General features: G+C 35.0%; 1 protein-coding gene across 1 annotated transcript in view; it reads left to right on the top strand.

Annotated features, from left to right (window-relative positions):
• Nucleotides 1–14,623, top strand: part of LOC136039851 (M-phase phosphoprotein 8-like) — a 28,090-nt gene extending 13,467 nt beyond the window's left edge. Inside the window, exons 2-4 of the mRNA XM_065723783.1 lie at nt 4,615–4,721; nt 10,609–10,690; nt 10,904–14,623. Of these exons, the coding sequence (XP_065579855.1) occupies nt 4,615–4,721; nt 10,609–10,690; nt 10,904–12,517 (1,803 nt within the window). The 3' untranslated portion in view covers nt 12,518–14,623. The remainder of the gene's footprint in view (nt 1–4,614; nt 4,722–10,608; nt 10,691–10,903) is intronic.
• The last annotated feature ends 6,138 nt before the right edge of the window (nt 14,624–20,761 follow it).

Genomic DNA, 20,761 nt, shown 5'->3' with positions numbered 1-20,761 from the left:
TGAGCAGAAAAACGTTCTTCTCACTGTGAAAGTATATCAAAGCAGCTGCCAAACACCTGATCAAGAAGTGCCCCATCTCTATTAATAGCCTTCTCTTAGTGCTTAGGTGCCTGGATCCCACGGGAAGGAAAAGAGCTAAAAGCCTATTAGATATAGTTGTGCTTGCTCAAGACATCTCAGTAAGAGTTTTGACAATATTAGGTGTGAGTGTATGTTGCTGCAAGCCAAGAACCTAGTAGAACCAAACCTGTCATGCATCAACCATTACTGTTATTGAATTTCCTCTATGAGAGATGCTCTGGTGCACCAAAGTATACAATTCTGTTGAGGCTTGTAAAAGCTGCGTTTACATTATTGCATGGCTATGCTGACAGAGAAGGTTTTTTTTTGCTCTCAGTAAGACTTTTCTGTTGGACAGAGCCTACATGTCAGAAAGAGTCTTGAATTCAAAGTTGTTTGTGGTTGATGAAGTGAACACATATGGAACCAAACCCAAAAGCTTTCCTATTCCCAAAGAATTGTTGGTTTTGGCTAGGTTTGTCTAGTCAAAATACCAAGATTATGTGGAAAGCAAGGCAAAAGAAAAAGCTGCTAAACAAAGCATCCTAGACAAAGATAAAGAAAGGGAGCTGAATCTAGTTGATATTTCTAGCAAAAAAAGTGCTAGATAGACTTCAGGAATCATTGCAAGAAAAGCAGACCTCTGACAAACAAAACTGAGCAATTGTTGATACCCTCTTGAAAGAGGCCACCAATTGCTTACAAAGAGTGGTGGCTTCAAAGGATTCTGTGGCCATTGCCATGGCCAATTCCCTTCTAGAGAATACCGAGAAAAACGCAAGAAGACGAAAAAAAACGAAAAAGAGCAGACTGAAAAGGACATACAAAAGAGGAAGTCAGACCTGATAAGCAAGTTCACCAATCTCCCAAAGAAGTCAAAGAAAAGAATGGGTTTACTTGCAAGCTTAAGTCTCATGGATTGTTTTTATTTGTCTTTCTAGTCTTGAAGTTGTTTTTTCTTTTCTTTTTTTAAATAATCATAACTATGATGTAAATTTAAAACATGGCTAAAAGTCACAATTCAATTTCTAAATTCATTACTTTAAAGTGATATATTTCAAAGGTCATGATTAATTCCAAATACATGCAATCTAGGTATTTGAATTTACTAAAGTTTTCTCAAATCCCAAATGTTTAAATGACACCTGTATTTAAGGACATGTTTTCTCTGTAATGAACTTTGTTGTAACAAATCACTAGCAAACATAAGAATTGAGCCAAAAATAACCAATTGCTTTTATTCTTCATAATGATGGAAAATAGGCTAAATTGCACATTGTTTCAATTAAGAAAACAGTAAAACTAAAAAAAGTTTCTATAATTACAGATTTGAGAGGAACTTAGAGCAATTGAGTTCCTTCATCTAAATCGTCAAGAGATTGAGTCAAATCTTATTGCATCAGCCAGAGTTGCGCAAAAATATTTTGAAAGTATGTGAGAAGGAATCAAGCCTCGCAATTCCCATCATCCATTTTGTTTATAGATCCTGAAACTCTTCCACATATAGATCATAATTATGTAAATCACAACTACTCAATAAGGTATTTGGTTCAGTTTTTTCACAAACACATGCCCAATTTACTCCTCCAGATTTAACAAAAGAATTTGATGATTCAGATTTTATGGTCCAGCAGGTTTATCAAACCATCCGAAATCTTGATCCTGGAAAGGCACCAGATATTGATGGGTTTTCAAATACAACGTTACACGAACTTCCATTGTTGCTTGCTGGACCACCCACATATCTCTTTAATCTTTGTTTTTTGTCTGGTGAATGTCCTTTAGCTTTGAAAAAAGCAATCAATAGGCGATTGTACAAGAATGGTTCAAAGTCCCATTTTGAAAATTACTGACCAATTTCAAATACATCTATCTTTCCCCATATAATGGAGAAAGTTCTGTTGAGCAGAATCCAGGCATATTTTGAGGAAAATAACTCATGGCATTCAGCTCAGCATGGGTTCTGTAAATGGCGTTCTTGTAACATGCAACTTCTGGAGGTGATTAAGGATTTTCAATTGATGGCAGATAATGGTATTTTGTTTTATTATATTTATATTGACTTTTCCAAAGCGTTTGACAAAATTTCCATCCCACTTCTGATAAATAAATGTCAACTATACTATGGTAGCAGCCCGCGAACTGAAGCATGGATAACAGAGTATCTTACAAATAGAACCCAAGAGGTTGTGGTAGGTGATGCTTTGTTATCACCTATGTCTGTCATAAATGGAGTTCTGCAAGGCAGTTGTCTTAGGCTGGTATTCTTCTGTCTTTTTATCAATGATTTGCTGTATGTTGTAAGGAATTCGACCTCAAAAATGTTCGCAGATGATGTGAAAGTTTACAGGTTAGTCATGAATGAACATGAGATTTCTTTACTTCAAGAGGATTTGGATACTCTGCACTGGTGGTGTATGGCGAACTGTGTGTTAATTAACAAAACCAAGTGCAATGCTGTGCACTGTATGCATAAAATCCCTCAACAATACCATTACTTCGTTTATGCTAAATCGGTTTCAAGCGTGGAGGATGTTTGAAACCTTGTTTGCTTTGATTCGAATATCAAATTTGATAAACATGTATTGGATATTACCTATAAGGCAAATTACCAATTATTATGTATAAACTGCACATTTTTAAAGTTTAATCTTCATTCATTGATTTCATTTTATGTATCCAGTGTATGTCCAATACTTGAGTATTGTTCATCAGTATGGTATCCCCTTAATAAGAGAGAAAGAGTTGAGGAAGTGCAGAGACTACAGTTAAGTAGTCTTCAGTTCCAATGTGATAGAGGTGACCTAGTAAATGCATTCCGCTTTGTTAGGAACATTGATAATACCACTCCAACTCACTTCGTCACTCTTACAGAATACACTAGTACCCGTCAACACCAACACAAAATATACCCACCATGTTCACAGAAAAGATTAGGCCAAAACTCTTTATCTATCCAAGTGTGGAAGACTTGGACTACCCTTCCATCAGAAACATTTGTGTCTATCATGGTAGAGTCTTTCCAAAGTAGTTTGGTCTCTACAGATTTCTATACTAGGTCTTAACATGATCCACTTTGAGAATATTTTTTGCATTAGTTGTTTTTGTCACCTATATGTTTTCATAGTGTGTTATCGTCCTAGATTGGTATGTGTGTATTATGTTGTCGGTGTTGTCATAAAGAATGTATTGTGTGACAAGCTTGATAAAGCTTACCGCTTTTGTACTTAATAAATAAAAAAATAAATAAATTACAGCAATCTGTACTTCTTGCTTACTTTTTCTATTTCCTGAATTAAAGTATGGCTAAGTTTATAATTTATGTTTTGGGGATCCTTTAACGGGTTTAAAATGCTTTTTTTTCCTATATGTAATTATTTGATTTGGAAACACCTTAAGAAAGGCATAAACTAAAGTAGAAACTTTCTTCCTAGCAAAGTTTATGTAAAAGGAAAAATTAACTTAATTGTTTCTCCCTTGCTTCTTCTCCCCTTCCTTGTCTAGATGCTATTTGAAAGCCTGGATGGAGAAAGTACTTATGATGATGACTGAAGGCAGAAGTGCTTTCTTCTTAGAGTTTGTGTCAGTATCATACCACTGTACATGCATATTTAGACATTGGTAGGCAGCTTATGGTGGTTCTAATATGAATCTGATCTTAGGCTCTTTGCACAGTTGGTTACTCACCCCTGAACACTTTCAATAAGCTTTACATCTTACTGATAAGACCAGCAAGACACGCCGGAATCAAGCTGGGGTTTGAAAAGAACTTCAAACAATTTTATGATTATTTGTGCTTCTCAGTTACTGGCAGTCGATTTTAGTAGGTTAATACTAGAATTTGCTGGGGAAATAACATGCTGGACATTGAGTTGGATTGAGTTGTCATGACTGAGATTTAAAGTACAGTATTTGGCTATGCTGAATCTGAGAATCCATTATGCAGTCCAATCCCTTAACCAGTATATGTTGATTGGTTGTGTTTGTTGGTTTCTGTTTTGGAAGCTCTGTAGATTTGTAATTTGTAAGAGTTTACTATCATCAGCAAACAAATGCATATTCTGTTTCTGTCTGGTTTGACTTATCTCATTCTTGCAGAATTATGTGTAAAATTGGCAGAAATCCTATAGTAACCTGCCTCTCTGTCTGTTTGTTTGTATTCAAATTCAAATGTATCATGCTTCAGTCTCTCAGCCAGCCATATACTCACATGCAAGCTAGTGAATCCGCCAATCTTGTCAGACGAGTAGGCTGTTTAAAGATACAAAATTCAAAAAAGAAAGAAAACAATGCCTTCATTACTAAGTAAAGCAATACCAAAGCAAAAAAACTTGGATTGCACATTGATATGAGCAAAACAAGGCTTTATGAGCCAATTGATCTCTGTAAGCCTTTGCTGAATTTTGATAGCTTTTAGACTTCACCCCCTCACTAACACATAGACACTTCGGAAAAATTGTCTTGCGCCTCCAAGGCCTCTACTGATGATAAACTAGTTTTTGTTTTATTTTTCTTCTCTTAGTCTCTCTGTAACAAAAGTGTAAATTCTTTTAGGGGAGACCTGAGTATCTTTTGAAATGGAAAGGATGGAGTGCTAAATGGAGCACATGGGAACCAGAGGAAAATATTTTAGATGCAAGGCTCTTGGAAATATTTGAAAAGTAAGTTATAGTGTAGAGATGCTTTAGAGTTTATAAGGAATACATGCTGATTTCTTTTTGCTTGGTCTTGTTTTTCTCATTTGAAAGAGTAAATTAGTTTAGCCAGGCAATATGCTTGAAGGATTGCTTTAAGGGTGAAAGTATATTCTTCCTTTGTCCTGTTTGTAGTAAAAAGTTAAAAATCATTCTTTGGGTTTTCCTCTCCTTGTGTCACAGTTTGTCAAAGCTGTGTGATAAATGATACTTTAATCAGCTACTTTTAAAATTCAGGAAAACAGTAAGTAATTAAAAAGTGTTGTTTCAGTCTATAGTTAATTTTATTATTAATAAATAAAAGAGGATACCCATTTCCAAAAATTATTTCCCTGATAAAGTCCAGTTCTGCTGCGATGTAGGAATCAGAACAAACGTTTAGGGCACGATCGACGAGAGAGATTACGACAGCTCGAAATCTAATCTTTCGAAGTGAATTGTGCAAGAGGAGAAAAGATCCCCAAATCTGAGGATGATCACTGAAGACGACTTGGTGGAGGTCCTTGTCGAAATATTTGCTTGATTTTCGTCTTCATATGTTGCTATTGGCTGACAAAATCCTCGTTTTCTCACCTATTTGATTTTTTTTTTTCATTTATTATATCCTTTCTTGATTTCATACATGTTCGTATAAACTTCGGAAGGGGCTCATTCGATTAGAAATTTGAAGTTCTAGTGCCCTTTTCAAGAGTCAAAAATGATCGGAGGGCAGCTTGCCCCCCATGCCCCTTTCCCCCAAATGCATCTGATAAAAAAATTTTGAAATCCGTTTTGTTAAAAATAGTTCAAGGATCAGATTTCAAAAACTCCGAGGTCGATGCAACCCCCCAGAGCCCGGGAAGGCGTTATAAGTTGTCCCCGGGGGGAGGTGTATTTATTGTTCTTATGGAAGGGGTGCTCATATAAACTTTAGAGAAGGCTCATTGGATTAGAAACTTGAAGTTCTAGTTCTCTTTCACAGAGTCAAAAGAGATCGGAGGGAAAGTATCTCCCCTCCCCCCCTTCACGCACTTTTTCACCAAACTCATCTGATCAAAATTTTGAAATAGTAATTCTGTTAAAAATAGCACATATATCAGATAAAAAAAACTCCGGGGTTGACACAACCCCCCGAGCCCAGGGGCAGGTGTTGTAAGTTATGCCCCAGGTACATATAAGGTTTTTGTAGAAGGATTGATCGTTTAAACTTCAGAGGGAGTTTATTTGATTGGAAATTGAATACTTCATTTTTTTAGAGCCAAATGTGATTGGGGGGCATCTACCTTCCCACTCACCTTGTTCTCCCCAAATACATCCGACTAAAATGTTGAGATAGCCATTTTGTTCGAAATAGCTCATCGATCAGAAAACCAAACTTCGGAGTCAACATATCCCCCTCCCTCCAGGGGAAGGGCTGTAACTTATGCGCCGGGGGCATATAATGTTTTTATAGAAGAGGTGTTTGTATAAGCAATGGGAACTCAAATGATTAAGAATTGAAAGTTCTATTTCCCTTTTTAAGAGTTAGGAGAGACTGGTGGGTAACACGCCCCCTCCATTCTGCCCAAATTCATCCGATTGAACTTTTGAGATAGTCATTTTGTTAAAATAAGTTCAAAATTCAGATAACAAAAACTCCAGGGTCGACATAACCCCTAACAGACCGGGGGCAAGTTTTATAAGCTGTGCCCTGAGGACATATAAGGTTTTTATACGAGAATTTTTAAAGTATATTAAAGAGAAGATAAGCCGGACCCTCACCCCCGCTAAAAAAAACTTATTAACAGTATTTTATTCCAAAACTTATGGAAGCTGACCCCTGTCCCTCCATGACCCGACCTCCCTCCCTCTGCAAAAAAACTTGTTGACGATTTTTATTCCGAAAATCGTGGGAGCTTACCTCTGATCCTCCCTCCATGGCCTGATTCCCCTCCAACAAAACAACTTATCAACGAAATTTTATTTGAAAAATCATAGGAGATTACCCCTGGTCCTCCCTCCATGGCCTGATCCCCCTCTAACGAAACAACTTATCAATGAAATTTTATTTGAAAAATCATGGGAGCTTACACCTGGCCATTCCTCCACGGCCCGACCCCCCTTCCCCCTATAAAACTTATTGACGATATTTTTGCAAAAAAATAATGCACTCACCCCTTGCCCTCTATGGTCCGACTCCCCTTCCCAAAGAGACTCGTTAACAATGCCTCATTCCAAAACTTCCGAGAGCTAATCCCCAGGTTTCTATGGCCCAATCTCCTTCCCATTCCCCTCGAAAAAAAACTTGTCAATGATAATTCATGGGATCTCACCGCTGGTCCTCCCTTTATGGCCCAACCTCCCTCATAAAAAATGATTGGTATTTTATTCTAAAGTATAGGAACTGACGCATGGTCTAACCTCTCCCCTCAAAAAAGCTGATTAACGATTCTTTATTCCAAAAACCATGGGAGCTCACCCTTGGTCCTCACTCCATGGCCTGAGCCCCACCCCCAAATAAAAAAATATTATAGGTGTTTTATCCCAAAAATCATGGAAGCTGACCCCTAGCTACACTTTTAAGGCCCGATTCCACCCGGATTTTCCTCTCCTCCCGAAAAAAAACTTATTAGCGATATTTTGTTCCCAAAATCATGTTTAATTTTAATCATTTAATCAGTTTAATTTTATTAGGTCTCTCAAAGATTGTTGAAGACGCTTACAATTCTCACTACAAACTAGAGTTTCGCTATTGTCCGTTTCCCTAATGGTAAAAGTGTAAACTCTACTGTGTATTAGGCGCTTTACTAAAAAGAATTATATTACAAATATTTTCTTTTGTAATTGTTACAACATTGAAAAGAAAATGAAAATTGCAGTGAAATAAAATCTTCAGCGGATGAGCTTTCAGCAATTAATATTATTATATATAAAATATTCAGTTTAATTTTGTGTATTAGCTTCTTGGCTAGACTGTTTCGACACATATAGTTTTATTTAGGAGTTTATTTGGAATAAAAAATTATTTTGAAATAGGGAATTTTGAAAAACTTGAAACTTTGGCAATAAAAAACGACAAAAATTCATAATAATAATAATAATAAAACTTTCCGAAGAAGAAGTTTTTTCAAAGAAGAATAAAGACCATATTAAACATAAGATCAGAAGAAATAGAAACCTACAATAAAACAAACTCAATACGACCAGTAATTACTATTAAGAATAAGTGAAATTCAAAGGGAACAAAAATTAAACAAACAATCATAGCAAAAAACATACAACATGTACTAATATGAATGAATAAATAAATCTTAAAACGGGGAAAGCTTAAATTGAATATGTAAATCAGGCTTAAAACGAACAAATATATTTCGCTACTGAAGTATAGTTAAAAAAAAAAAACAAGTTTTTCAAACGGAAGTAAGGAGCGACATTAAAACTTAAAACGAACAGAAATTACTCCGTACATGAAACGGGCTATTCCCTCCTCAACGCCCCGCTCTTTACGCTAAAATTTGACTCTTCCTCTCAACTCTACTTTTTAAAACAGTACAGAAATTACTCCGTACATGAAAGGGGCTATTCCCTCCTCAACGCCCCGCTCTTAACGCTAAAGTTTGACTCTTTCTCTCAACTCTACTTTTTAAAACAGTAAAAAACTTTAGCGTAAAGAGGGGGGAATTACGGAGTAATTTCTGTTCGTTTTAAGTTTTATTGTCGCTCCTTGCTTTCAGTTAAAAAACTTGTTTTTTCATTTAATTTTTGAAAGTTTTTGAATTAATGCATGTTTTGATTTTGGCTCTCCGCACGTGAAGAATTAAAACGAAATTTGCATATTAATTTATTTTTATGGCTAAATGGCTTTCTCATGTTTTGATCGGACGATTTTGAGAAAAAAAAGAGCGGGGGAGTAGGCCTAGTTACCCTCCAATTTTTTGATTATTTAAAAAGGTAAATAGAACTTATAATTTTTTACGTTTTTATTAGTAAAAATATGCGTAACTTACCAATTAACTTTTGTAACGAACTTCTCTATTCGTATATTTTCATTACGTATATGAGGGGGTTCACCCCCTCGTCAATACCTCGCTCTTTACACTAAAGCTTAAATTTTGTCCCAATTCCTTAAGAATGACCCCTGTATCACAAAGACCGTAGAATAAATAGTTGAAATTAATAAAACTACTTTAGCCTAAAGAGCGAGGTATTAGGAGGAGGTGAGCCCCTATTATTCGCAATAATTTCTGTTCGTTTTAAGTTTTAATGCTGCTCCTTACTTTCAGTTGAAAAAACTTTTTCATATTTATTTTTTCATTGTTCTTTAAAAAAATGCTTAAAAATCCTGCGCCCCCTTCATGGAAATTTTTCTTCCCCATGACAAATTCCTCCATGGAAAGTTCTCCCCGCATAACCCCCTCCCCCAACCAAAAAAAAAATCCCCTGAAAGCGTCTGTACACTTCCCAATAACCATTACTGTGTAAACACTGGTCAAAGTTTGTAACTTGCAACCTTTCCCATGGGGACTGTGGGGGAGTAAGTCGTCCCCAAAGACATGGTTATTAGGTTTTTTGACTATTTTGAATAAAATGGCTATTTCAGAATTTTGATCCGGTGATTTTGGGGGGGAAATGAGCGTGGGAGGGGGCCTGGGTGCCCTCCAATTTTTTGGGTCACTTAAAAAGGGCACTAGAACTTTTAATTTCCGTTAATATTAGCCCTCAGACGACATTCTAGGACCACTGTGGTCGATACGATCACCCCTGGGAAAAAAAAAACAAACAAATAAACACACATCTGTGATCTGTCTTGTGGCAAAAAAAATGCAAAATTCCACATTTTTGTAGATAGGAGCTTGAAACTTCTATTGCAGGGTTCTCTGATACGCTAAATCTAATGGTGTGGTTTTTTGTTAAGATTCTGTGACTTTTAAGGGGCATTAACCCCTGTTTTCTAAAATAGGGTAAATTTTCTCAGGCTCGTAACTTTTGATAGGTAAGTCTAAACTTAATGAAACATATATTTAATATCAGCTTTAAAATGCGATTCTTTTAATGCAACTATTGCTATAAAATTCCGCTTTTTAGAGTTTTGGTTACTATTGAGCGGGGTCGCTCCTTACTACAGTTCGTTACCAAAAACTGTTTGAAACGAAACCCAAAACGAACATAAATTAAATAAACAATCATTGCAAACAAACATACAATAGGAACTAATATGAATGAATAAATAAATATTAAAACGCGTGAAACTTAAAGTGAATATTCAAATCAAGCTTGAAACGCACAAAAATCAGTACAAATAAGAGTTTGGGTATTGCCTCCTTCTCTTACCTTAAAAGTCTAAAACTTACTGCATTATTGGCGCTTTACTGAAAACGAATTATGCTGCAATTAATTTCTTTTGTACTTAATGAATTAAAATTACAGTAAAATGAAATTCTTAACTGATGAGCTTTCAGCAATTAATATCATTATGCATCAAACATTCAGTTTAATTTTATTAGTTCTTTCCGAAATTGTTCAAGACAAATATAGTTTCACTACAAACAAGAGTTAGGATACTGCCGCGCTCCCTAACTACAAAAGTAAATAGCCTACTGCGTCATTGGTGCTTCACTGAAAACGAATTATATTACAAGTGTTTCCTTTTTCAGTTATTACAGCATTAAAAATGAAAATTACAGGGAAATAAAATCTGTATTATATATTTGTTGGTTGTCCGTATTATGCACTTTTTGATTTATATCTAATAGACGTCTTATCTTTAAAACGTTATTTTTGTGCTAACTGGTAATTATAAATCTCTCAGATGCACATGTATCTTTACCACGCCAAGTTTGGCTTATAAACTATTGTAAAACTTGTTGCTTTTTCCTAAAATTATTAATTCTTTTAGGAGAGAGAGAGAAGTGAATAAAAGAGGGCCAAAGCCAAGAGGAAGACCCCAACCAGTGACATATTCTTCTCCTGATCCTCATGTAAGTATTGACTGAAAAAGGTAGTTCCCTTTTTTTGCCTTCTATCAATTTTGCTTGGGAATTTTTTAATTTGTGTTTTTAATTTTTTATACTGTACACATATATATATATATATATATATATATATATATATATATATATATATATATATATATATATATATATATATCTCTTTCTCTCTTTAGTTTAGAAATTTAATGTCCTTTTTTTCAGGAAACTTTGCCTTCTCCGCTTCCTCAGCTAGCCTCCAAAGCTTCTACTTCTTCTGTGAATAGTGAAGACAAGGGACTCGATTCTGACAAAACAGTCGAAGAGCCAGAATTATCTGATGATGAACCACCAGAAATTGATAAGATCGAAATCACAACTAAAGCTGATACTAGCCAGAAACCAATGGATTCAAATTCTACAGTTCAAAAAGTTGAAAGTGAGACGCCGGATTTAGCCAAACCCATCAGAGAAACAGCTTCTGGTGATAGTCTTAGAAATAGTCATAGTGCTGATGAAATCACAGCTTTAAAACTTGATGTGGAAAAATCTGACTTAAGCAAAGGTAGTGAAAGACTTGAAGTTTTGGAGAAAACAATCAAAGAAGTGGAAAATGAACTTGAAGTGAAAATAAATAGTGATCAGAACAAGGATTTTGAATTGAAGAATAATGCGTATCCCTCCAAAGAGAAGAAAATTGACTCTAGTCTAAAAGAAAAGAAGATTGATTTGAGTCCTAAAGAAAAGAGAATTAATTTTGTTCATAAAGAAAAGAAAATCGATTTAATCGCAAAAGAGAATACAGTCGATTTAATTCCCAAAGAAAATAAAGCTGATCTGATTTTGAAAGAAAAGAAAGTACATCCAGTTCCTAAAGAAATTAAAATAGACCTTAGTCCCAAAGAAAAGAAAGAAGTGCAAATTTCGGATAATAAAGCTAAAGTACATAAAAAGGACATCGAAAGTGATACAGACAAAGCTCATAAAATACACAGAGATAAAAGCAAATCACCTCGAAGAATTTCAAACTCTCCTAGTAGACTTGATGGAAGTTATTCCCCACGTAGTGATGCAAAAAAATCACCAAGCGTAGAGAGTAAATCCCCCAAATATGAAATTAGAAAATCACCATTGAAAGTTTGTATTTCTCCAATAGCGTCTGTAATTGACAGGTGCTCACCCAAAAGTACAACTGACAGTTCCTTTAGCTCTGAAGCTGAAAATAATCATGAAAGATCCGAAAGACATAGACAAAAGCATAAGCATAAAAATAAAGATAGAAACAAAAGTCGTGACCGAAGTAAGGAAAAAACTAAGGATAGAGAAAAGAGAAAAAATAAAGAAGAGGGTGCTAAAAGGAAAGCAGAAGTATTGAGTGATGGAAATCGTGTGGGGATTACAATATCAGTGACAGACAGAGCTAAAAGTCCTAGAAGTCCAAGTGGACCTTTGTCCCCAATTTTGAAGATCTCCCGTGTTTCTCCGCCTACTGTGAACGAAAATAACTATACCAAAGATGAGCATGCGGCAAAATTGGCCCTACTTGAACTGCAACGATGTATTCCAGTTGAAAGAAGTTGTGTTATTCAACCTGAACCAATCGAGGTCAATACTACCCCTTCTTCATGTCTTAGTGAAAAAAAGAAAGAAGCAAATGAAATTTTGAAAAACCCAAACTATGAAAGAACTGTATATAGTGAAACAGTTGTAGAGTCATTAAAGGAGCTTCATAAGAAAAACCCAATGGTGGATCAAATATGCATCACTGATATAACTGTCAACTCATCGACTGTCACTATTAGAGAATGTAAAACTGCTAGTGGTTTTTTCAAATGCTAGCCTTATTTATTCATATTGAGGATATTATCAAATTCCTGTTGTGATTTTGTTCTTACAACCTTTTTGGATCTAAAGCTTCGTTCTTTTTAATTCTCCTTTTATTGTCGTTGCCATATTTATTCTACTTAGTTTTATCAATATTTTGTGTAAGCTAGGACGTTTTACCCTCTTACTTTTTGTTACATTCTGAGCAATAGTTTTATACCGGAACAAATATAATAATTAGTATTTAAACACTGAATTAGTATGAACGAGAGCACTTTAAAGGAATGTAGATTCACTAATTTTTGTTACTCTTTCAAAAAAAAAAAAGATTGTATACCATCTCCTTGTAAACCCAAGTTATTTATCAAAATGCTGTAAAACATAAGTGAAATAACACATTCGTGTTTTTTCTTTTTAAAAATTGTAAATGCATATTAAGTATATCTGTTAATTAGGAAATAGCTCTCAACCTCTTGAAGGTCTTTCAAAGAATCCCACGACAAGGGGAATTTTGTGAACTTTTGTACGAACTACACTGCTTTTGCTTTTGACCACCCCCCCCCCCATTTCGAGTTCAGAAATGTAAAAATCTAGGCAAGGAAAAACCTCTGGATACAGTCCCTGCAGGTGGTGCGTATATCCATTTATTGGCCCTTTGAAGGCTTATAAATATCCCCAAGGAACAATTCCCTTTTCAGGAAACTGCAAGCTAAAACAAATTTTCTAGGGCATGAGTAAGCCAGCATAGGTCTCCTTGTAAGGGCAGAGGCCAGGAATTCTCCCAAAATTTTCATGGATGAGACTGAAGAATATCCCGCATTTATCTATTTACCCGAGAAATTCCCTTTCCTGGCGAATATTAATGAATTTGTAAACATAATGAGACGATGTTTAGTTGTAAACATACAAATAGCAAACTGGCAAAAATAGTAAATATACACTGTTTGGGAGCAATTTATTTTATCAATCTTCGGTTTAATTGATTTGAAGCTCTTGCTCGGCAGCGTTCCGGCCGTAAAGGGAACTGGAAATCAGTACTGTTAATTGTCTCCAGGTCTGTGCTGAGTGAGGATTGGAGCTTCTTTTGAGTTTTTGCTTTGGCAGGATGGTCCAGTGTCCCCAGCCAGTACTTTGGTCTAAGATCAATTTCGTTTTAAACCAAGCTTTTCTGTAGCAGACACCTGATCCAGTGCAGTTTTGGACTTACCGAGGTTTTTGCTATCTGTTGCCATATCATCATCGAAGTCGACTTTTGAAAGAAATCTTCTTGCGAAGTTAGTGCCAAATGGATGTGCTAGCGTGGTATCTGCTGATAACATGGTCTATGATGCAGTTGAAGAGTTCGAGTGGAGTGGTGCAGCCTTACCACATACAATTTCTAATCTTGAAACATGAGGCGGGGTGACAATTCGCGGTGACCAAGTTTTCACTGTTATTGTAAAGCTCTTTGTAGAGATCGACAATTTTTGTGGGCTTATCAGCAGATTGAAGAATTACCCACAGTGACTGTTGTGGATGATGGTCGGAAATCAATAAAGTCAGTGTATGGCTTTCTTTTGTATTCTGAAGTTTTCTCTGCCAGTTATCTAATTGTATGGATTTGCTCAGTTGCGAACCAGTCCAGAATTTACCTATTTGTGTTGACAAAGTAGATAGGGGTAGCTTAAAGTTTGTTTGAAGAGCAGCATGGTGAAAGAGTTTGCTGGGTACCGAAAATAGGGCTATGACACGATGGTTGTTGCGTTCTAATTTGCTTCCTTTCCTCTTGTAGACAGTCGCATGGAAGGTAGTCTTCCAATCTGGTGGAATCATTTCAAGGCGCAAAAGACTGAACTGTCGTTGTAGTCATAGGATCGGACGGTTATTCCTTGGGATTTATGATGTCAGGCAACATACTCAGTTGCATTTATGCTTTCATGTCCCCGCGTTGGCAGTCTTATGATGGCAAGGGCCGTGTTGCTGATTCAGTCTTTTTTTTCTTACAGTGTTTCATTGTAGCAACACTACTTGCAGCTTTCATAGAGTTCTCTGAAGACCATCCATTCACCATAATCGCACAGCTATGGGACTTTGAATTTGCAAAGTTGGAGCAAAATTTCCAAGATCAAGTGCAAATGACAGTAAAAACTGAAAAAAAAAGCCATTCCGTACCATAAAGGTACTTCATAGTATAAACGTAAATATGTACTAAAAAAACTGATCTGTTTCTTTTGATGTTTGAATTGTTTAACTTAGTTTTGACAAGATTTAGGAAGAAACTAAATTTTAGCTTGGGGAAAGGGGGCAAACCGAGGTCTGGGATTGGCAGTTGCCCCTCCCAAAACCCCTGTTTTCAGACTGCTATCAGACCAAAGTAGTGTATGCCTTATGCCAATGTTGTCTTCCCCATTATCAAAATTTGTTTCTGTGACTCCATCCATTTCCGCTTTTTGTGTTTTAGTCCTTTAGGTAAGAGAAGCTTGGAACCGGGTTCATTCAGGAACCAGCTGTTTCAGATGGCAACGTTAATGCCGAATTGTTCAACGACATTCTGAGGGGTTGTCTTTGAGCGGATGGTTCGCCTTCTGGATATTTCTGGTTAAATTCGTAGCAATAGGGCCGCCAATCCATCTGTCTTCAAGTGTGTTTGGCTCTCCTGTGGCTAGCCAGGTGTTAAATGGCACATCAGTGTTTTCTTCATGCACCTATTCACATGGAAACTACCTCTGTATAAGCACCTTTACCATCGATCAAACGCAGGTTTAAACCCTAAATCTTAAATTTGTAATCTTGATGGAATTTTGTTGCGATTGCATGTTAAGGTATATAAAAGCTATTTGAAATTGAAATATAACTTCTTGTGCACATTTTTTCTTAAACAAAGATGGGCTCGTGTATAATTTGTAGAATACCATGTTTACGTGTTTTTTCCTTATAAAGCCAGAAGATTTTGTTTCTGTTTTCACATCCACTATTATCCGCTTTTATGCTGATGTATAGAATGGGTACTCCTCCGAAAATAATGTTATCCCAAATTTTACACAAGAATCTTCTGTGTAAGACGCGCGCTTGTGGCGACCGTGATGGAGATTTTGCTCTGTCATAGGTATATGAGGCGCTAAGAAGATGGGATCAGTGGCTAGGACCAGGGAGGTTATTAGTTTAATTGGAACCATTATGCTGGAATGGTTTTTTATGAAGTCATTCAATAAGGATAGAGGTATGATTTTACAAAAGAACAATAGGAGCTATATCTATTTCAAAAGAAAAAAATCAGGGTAAAAAATTGTGTAGCTTTTCGTTTTATGTCAGAGTCCAATGTTTCTGCAGTTGATTTTGTAAAAAGTCACACAAGTATGAAAAACAGAAAAGTTAATATGAACGAACTTGTTGTTAACCTGATGTATGATCACATTATCAGAGTCAACACTTGAGACGCAATAAATCCAAATTTAGTTACTGTTTTCTGAACTTAATTTGGTGAATTTGATTTTGCAAGTAAATTTTAGTACTCACCTTCTTATGTGAAATATAAAGTATGTTAATTACTTTCCGTTTTCCATTTTACTTGTCTATTGTGATTATATAGAATCTTTTTATCCTATAGAGGGCTTTAATATTCATACTTTGTTATCCCGTCCTTTTATTTATTCGGTACCTCTTTATGTTTTACACGTTTTTCTAACTTATTTAGTTGCTTATTTGTATAATGTTTTTCCTAGAAGTTCCTTACGTGTGTTTTAATGTTGTTTTTATTTATGTTTTTTCAATATCTATTATTTTACTGAAGGAAAAAATTTACCAAATTTAGAAAACCATTTTACCTTAGCTTGTAACAGATTTGAAAGTTGTTCTGGTCTAAGGACAAGTTGAAATACTGTCGTTATCTGAACTTTAGTTTTTTAGTTTTTTTTTCATTTTTTGGAGTGACATTATCCCATCATGCCATTGGTAGTGAAAATGAGCATGAAAATTTGCTGTTTTTTTTTTATTTATTTTACTGACAGATGATTTCTTTTGATAAATTATAGTACTTTACCTGATAATAAAAATTGATATATATATATATATATATATATATATATATATATATATATATATATATATATATATATATATATATATATATATATATATATATATATATATATAAAATGATCAGTGTTATCCTGGGTTAAAAACAACTGTGTTTTTACGTCATACTCATATCCTGGTGGTCCACCAGCTGTGTTGAAATGTCTTCTTAGCTGGATCATCGAGTCTTGATTTTAAAGTTAAAATAATTTCCCAATAATTGAAAATTGAAGGTTTCAGGAATTTTGTTTATTAGTGATTGGGTGCCCGAATATGTAATGCCAAAAATAAATGCATGACTTGTTTTACAGAGCAAATAATAGGTTTTTCTTGGTTTGCTTTCTACTCAATTCAGTTTTCTTTTTCTGCAGTTTATGTTTAACATATATTTGGTGAACGTTTTTGTTTTTGTTTGATTGCTGAATCCATTGTGTATGAGTCGTTTTGTGTCAGAAAAAAAAACATGGTTGTTTGAACCTAGGGCTAGAGGCTGTGAAATACATGTTGCAAGAAAATAATTTGAGCTTTAAAATTAATCTGAACTTACAAAGACTGTTTATTCCTGCTTAAACAATGAAACAAAAAGAGAATTTGATTTTTACTTCCGAATATTTTATTGATGATGATATAGGAATAGTCACATAGGTACAGCATATCAGCTTCCAAACATTCTAAGCACAAAACATAGATTATTCTCTTAGACCTCAGAGTCAACTAAGCTTGATACGGTTGAATATTTCACAGGAAAAATTTTTAGATTTTATGCTGTTGATGTGTCATAATTTGCATTGTTTGTTGAAGAAACTCATAGATGTATGTTGTCTCACTGGCTATCTGAAAGATATTAGTACGTGTGGCATACCAGTTACTTTGTTTTTACTTTGAGAAACTGACCCTGGAAAGAAACGGAGCCAAAAGGTCCGAACATCAATGTGTTACCCTATCCGGGGAAAGTGATTTGATGCTTAATAAAATCGTATTGTCCTTCTATTATGCAGAGAAGAAAAAAAATTTATATCTTATTTCCGGGTTGAGATAAAGAAAAAAAATATCAAAAAATAGATCTTATTTAGCGCTATTTTAACCCCAAAAAAATATGTAAAATAAAAGGGAAAGTCGCGAAAGTACATGATTTACAATCGAAAGAATCTAAGCCAGTTCTAAACCAGAATCTAAATAGTAAACAGCCAATTGGCCGAGCTTGACTGTCCTTGTCAGATGCACTTCTGTTTATATTTCGTAATTAAGCATTATATTGGATCTTAACTTTTGCTTTAATAGGAACATTACCAAATATGACGAGTAAATCAAAAAATGATATAACACTATTTTAACATACAAAATAATATTTGAAAAGCCAATTTGATCACGCCCCTTGTCAAATGCGCTTACGTGTATTTATCATACTCGAATACAAAAAAAAAAAATAATCTAGCCTTTCTTCTATCATATGACTTGTGTGTTAAAATGTAAACCATCAATGAATGTTTATTATATTTTTCCATTCATTTTTGCATTAACTTGTTCTGTTTGGATTTTGAGTGGATGGAATGAAATATTGTCATCCACGTGCACTCGTTCTCTAGAAGTATATGTCAACTTTTTTCACCGCTAATATCTGAGTATTACCCAATTAGCTGTGTTATGAAAGTTCAGTCGCCAGTAACATTTCGTCTTTTCATTTGTGAGCTTAATGTTAAAATTTCAGATTGGGGCATATTCCGTTAGTATGTCTGTTGCTATCGATTTTTGACCAACGTTTCTGGGGCTATGATTCGTGTGAATGTTAAAAACAGCTTATAAGGCATGTGTTAAAAAAAAATCCAATCTTTAAAAGGTAAACAGTTACGTAATGTTCACCTAGTGCCTACAATTTAAAAGTTTAACTTTCAGTACTTTGAAGTTTTTGTAGGGGCTGTAAGAAACAGGTTTACGGAGAATACTTTATATCAACGTCCCGCTTTTAGTCAATCAATGCTGTCATTCGTCTATAATGCTACGTTGCATAAATGTCTTTTAATGAAAAGTAAATTCGTGTATAGTTTACATGCTGTAAAATGTTGGAACTAGAGTCCATACTTGAAGACGTAGCTGAGTCTTATAGTTTTTGTTATATAACATTTCATGGAGTTTGTTTTTACTCGTAGTTTATGCTTTCACTTGTCTATGTTATAGTCATGCGTTTGTTGATATTAATATATGTTTCATTTTATTTTGCAATTATAGTATTTTCTATATTTATTTGATAAATATTTCTCTGTCTTTAGGCCTTTTCTATAGACAACGTTCTAATGTTTTATGAACAGAATAGCTGTATAATTTACTGGAAAATTTAGTATTTGTCAACGTGTGAACAAATATAACTTTGAGAAGGTTTTTTCATCAATAACGTAAGATTTTTGTCTACAATCTGTATATAAAAGACGTTTTTTTGCTTTTGTAAATTCATTTTTATAACGTTAAAATTTGAGTTTCTGAGCGGGAAAATGTGTGTTTAGTATTGTGGCAAGAGATTTGATGGTAATAAGATAAGTGACAAAACCAGAAGAATAATTGCTGATCTATGATGGTTGCTTAATTTTATTAGTGTTCTTTTACAGGCAAACAATGTCTTTTTTATGGTATTTATGTATTATATAGAACAGATGTTATATGACTTTTCTACGATAATGTACCTATTGCTGACGGACTGCTGTTTCGCCAGCAATACGTTATCAGTAGTGTATGTGGCTGCCAGTTTTTGTCCAGCAGAGGAAGGAAGGCAGGGTTTTGTTCAACATTAAATTTTGTGTTGGAGTGGGGGGCAGAACAATTTTATCTTATCCTCACAAAAAGTATAGCACGTTGAATGTTTTGTTTTGTTTTTTTTCTTATTTCTGTCGTCCTACAGACCTTGTGACTAGTTATTTATAATCGTTATGTAGCTTATCCAGTGGGGGTCAGATAAAATTGCTGAGGATCTGGAAGATACAGCTAGATGGCATAATTGTAAAATATTGTACTGGTGTGTTAATAAATTGAGAGGGAATAGTCAATCCGGACTTGTCCCACTTAAAGATAGGGACAGGGCCAGAATTAGTGCTGATCAAAGAGTTAAAGAGAGATGGGCAGAACAATTAGAGAATGTGTTAAACCAAGATAGAGTTATAGGAAAAGATATAGAGGAAAATGATTAAGTTTCTCATACCTTTGATGCGAAGGAAGATTTGTTTTGTGGGGAAGAATTAGTACTAAATTAAGAAGACAGTACTAAAAGGATTAAAAAATAGTAAGGCTCCAGGGGCTGATGGTGCGGTGAACGAATTTCTTAAATTTGGTGGCTCTAAGGTTAGAAATAAGTTACTGAAGAATATGGATATGAGTTCTGAAAAAGGGGAAGTACCTAGCGATTTTAGGAAAACTTTAATCAAACCATTGTATAAGAAAAATGATAAGAGTGAGTGTGGTTATTATCGAGGCATTAGTCTGGTCTCTCTGGGTAGCAAATATGCAGTAATATGATACTTTTTAGACTGAGAGATGCTGTAGACAGAGTAATGAGGGAAGAATAGTGTGCTTTTAGGAAAGGTGTAGAATGCGTCGACCAAGTTTTCTCTCTTACGTTAATAATTGATGAGTGCCTGAGCTATCAAACAACTTTGGTCCTCAGTTTTTTAGATTATGAGCAAGCGTTTGATTCGTTGATAGAAGAGCTTTAGCGAACGTCTTATCCTTGTATGGTATACCAAACAAATACATTAAAGTAATCAGTGGTGTATACGAGAATAACACTGCTGCGGTTAAGGTAGGAAATAAAGTTAACAGGTGGTTTCGTATTAAATCAGAAGTTCAGCAGGGTCGTGTTTTGTCCCCCTTTATGTGGATCATTTTGATGGACTTAGCCCTAAGGAGTTTAGGGAAAGCAATGAGAGACCATGGAGTCAAATGAGGGGGAAAATCTCTCCTGGACTTAGATCATGCTGATGATTTAAGTATTCTATATGAAAGTATGAGCAAAATGAATGAACTTTTAGAGGTTTTGCGAGTTGAGGGTGCTAGAATAGGTTTGAAAATTAATGTTAAGAAGAGTAAGTCACTAATGCTAGGAATAAGTGAAGATGAAAGGATGACGCTGGGTAACGAAAAGATAGATCAGGTGGGTAGCTTCACTTACCTTGATAGCATTATTAGTAAAGACGTTGGGAGCAGTGGAGATGTTAAAAGTAG

The sequence above is a fragment of the Artemia franciscana genome, chromosome 20, assembly GCF_032884065.1.
Source record: "Artemia franciscana chromosome 20, ASM3288406v1, whole genome shotgun sequence".
Taxonomy (NCBI): domain Eukaryota; kingdom Metazoa; phylum Arthropoda; class Branchiopoda; order Anostraca; family Artemiidae; genus Artemia; species Artemia franciscana.
Note: the sequence above shows the minus strand (reverse complement) of the source record. Positions and strands in the feature narration are given on the sequence as shown.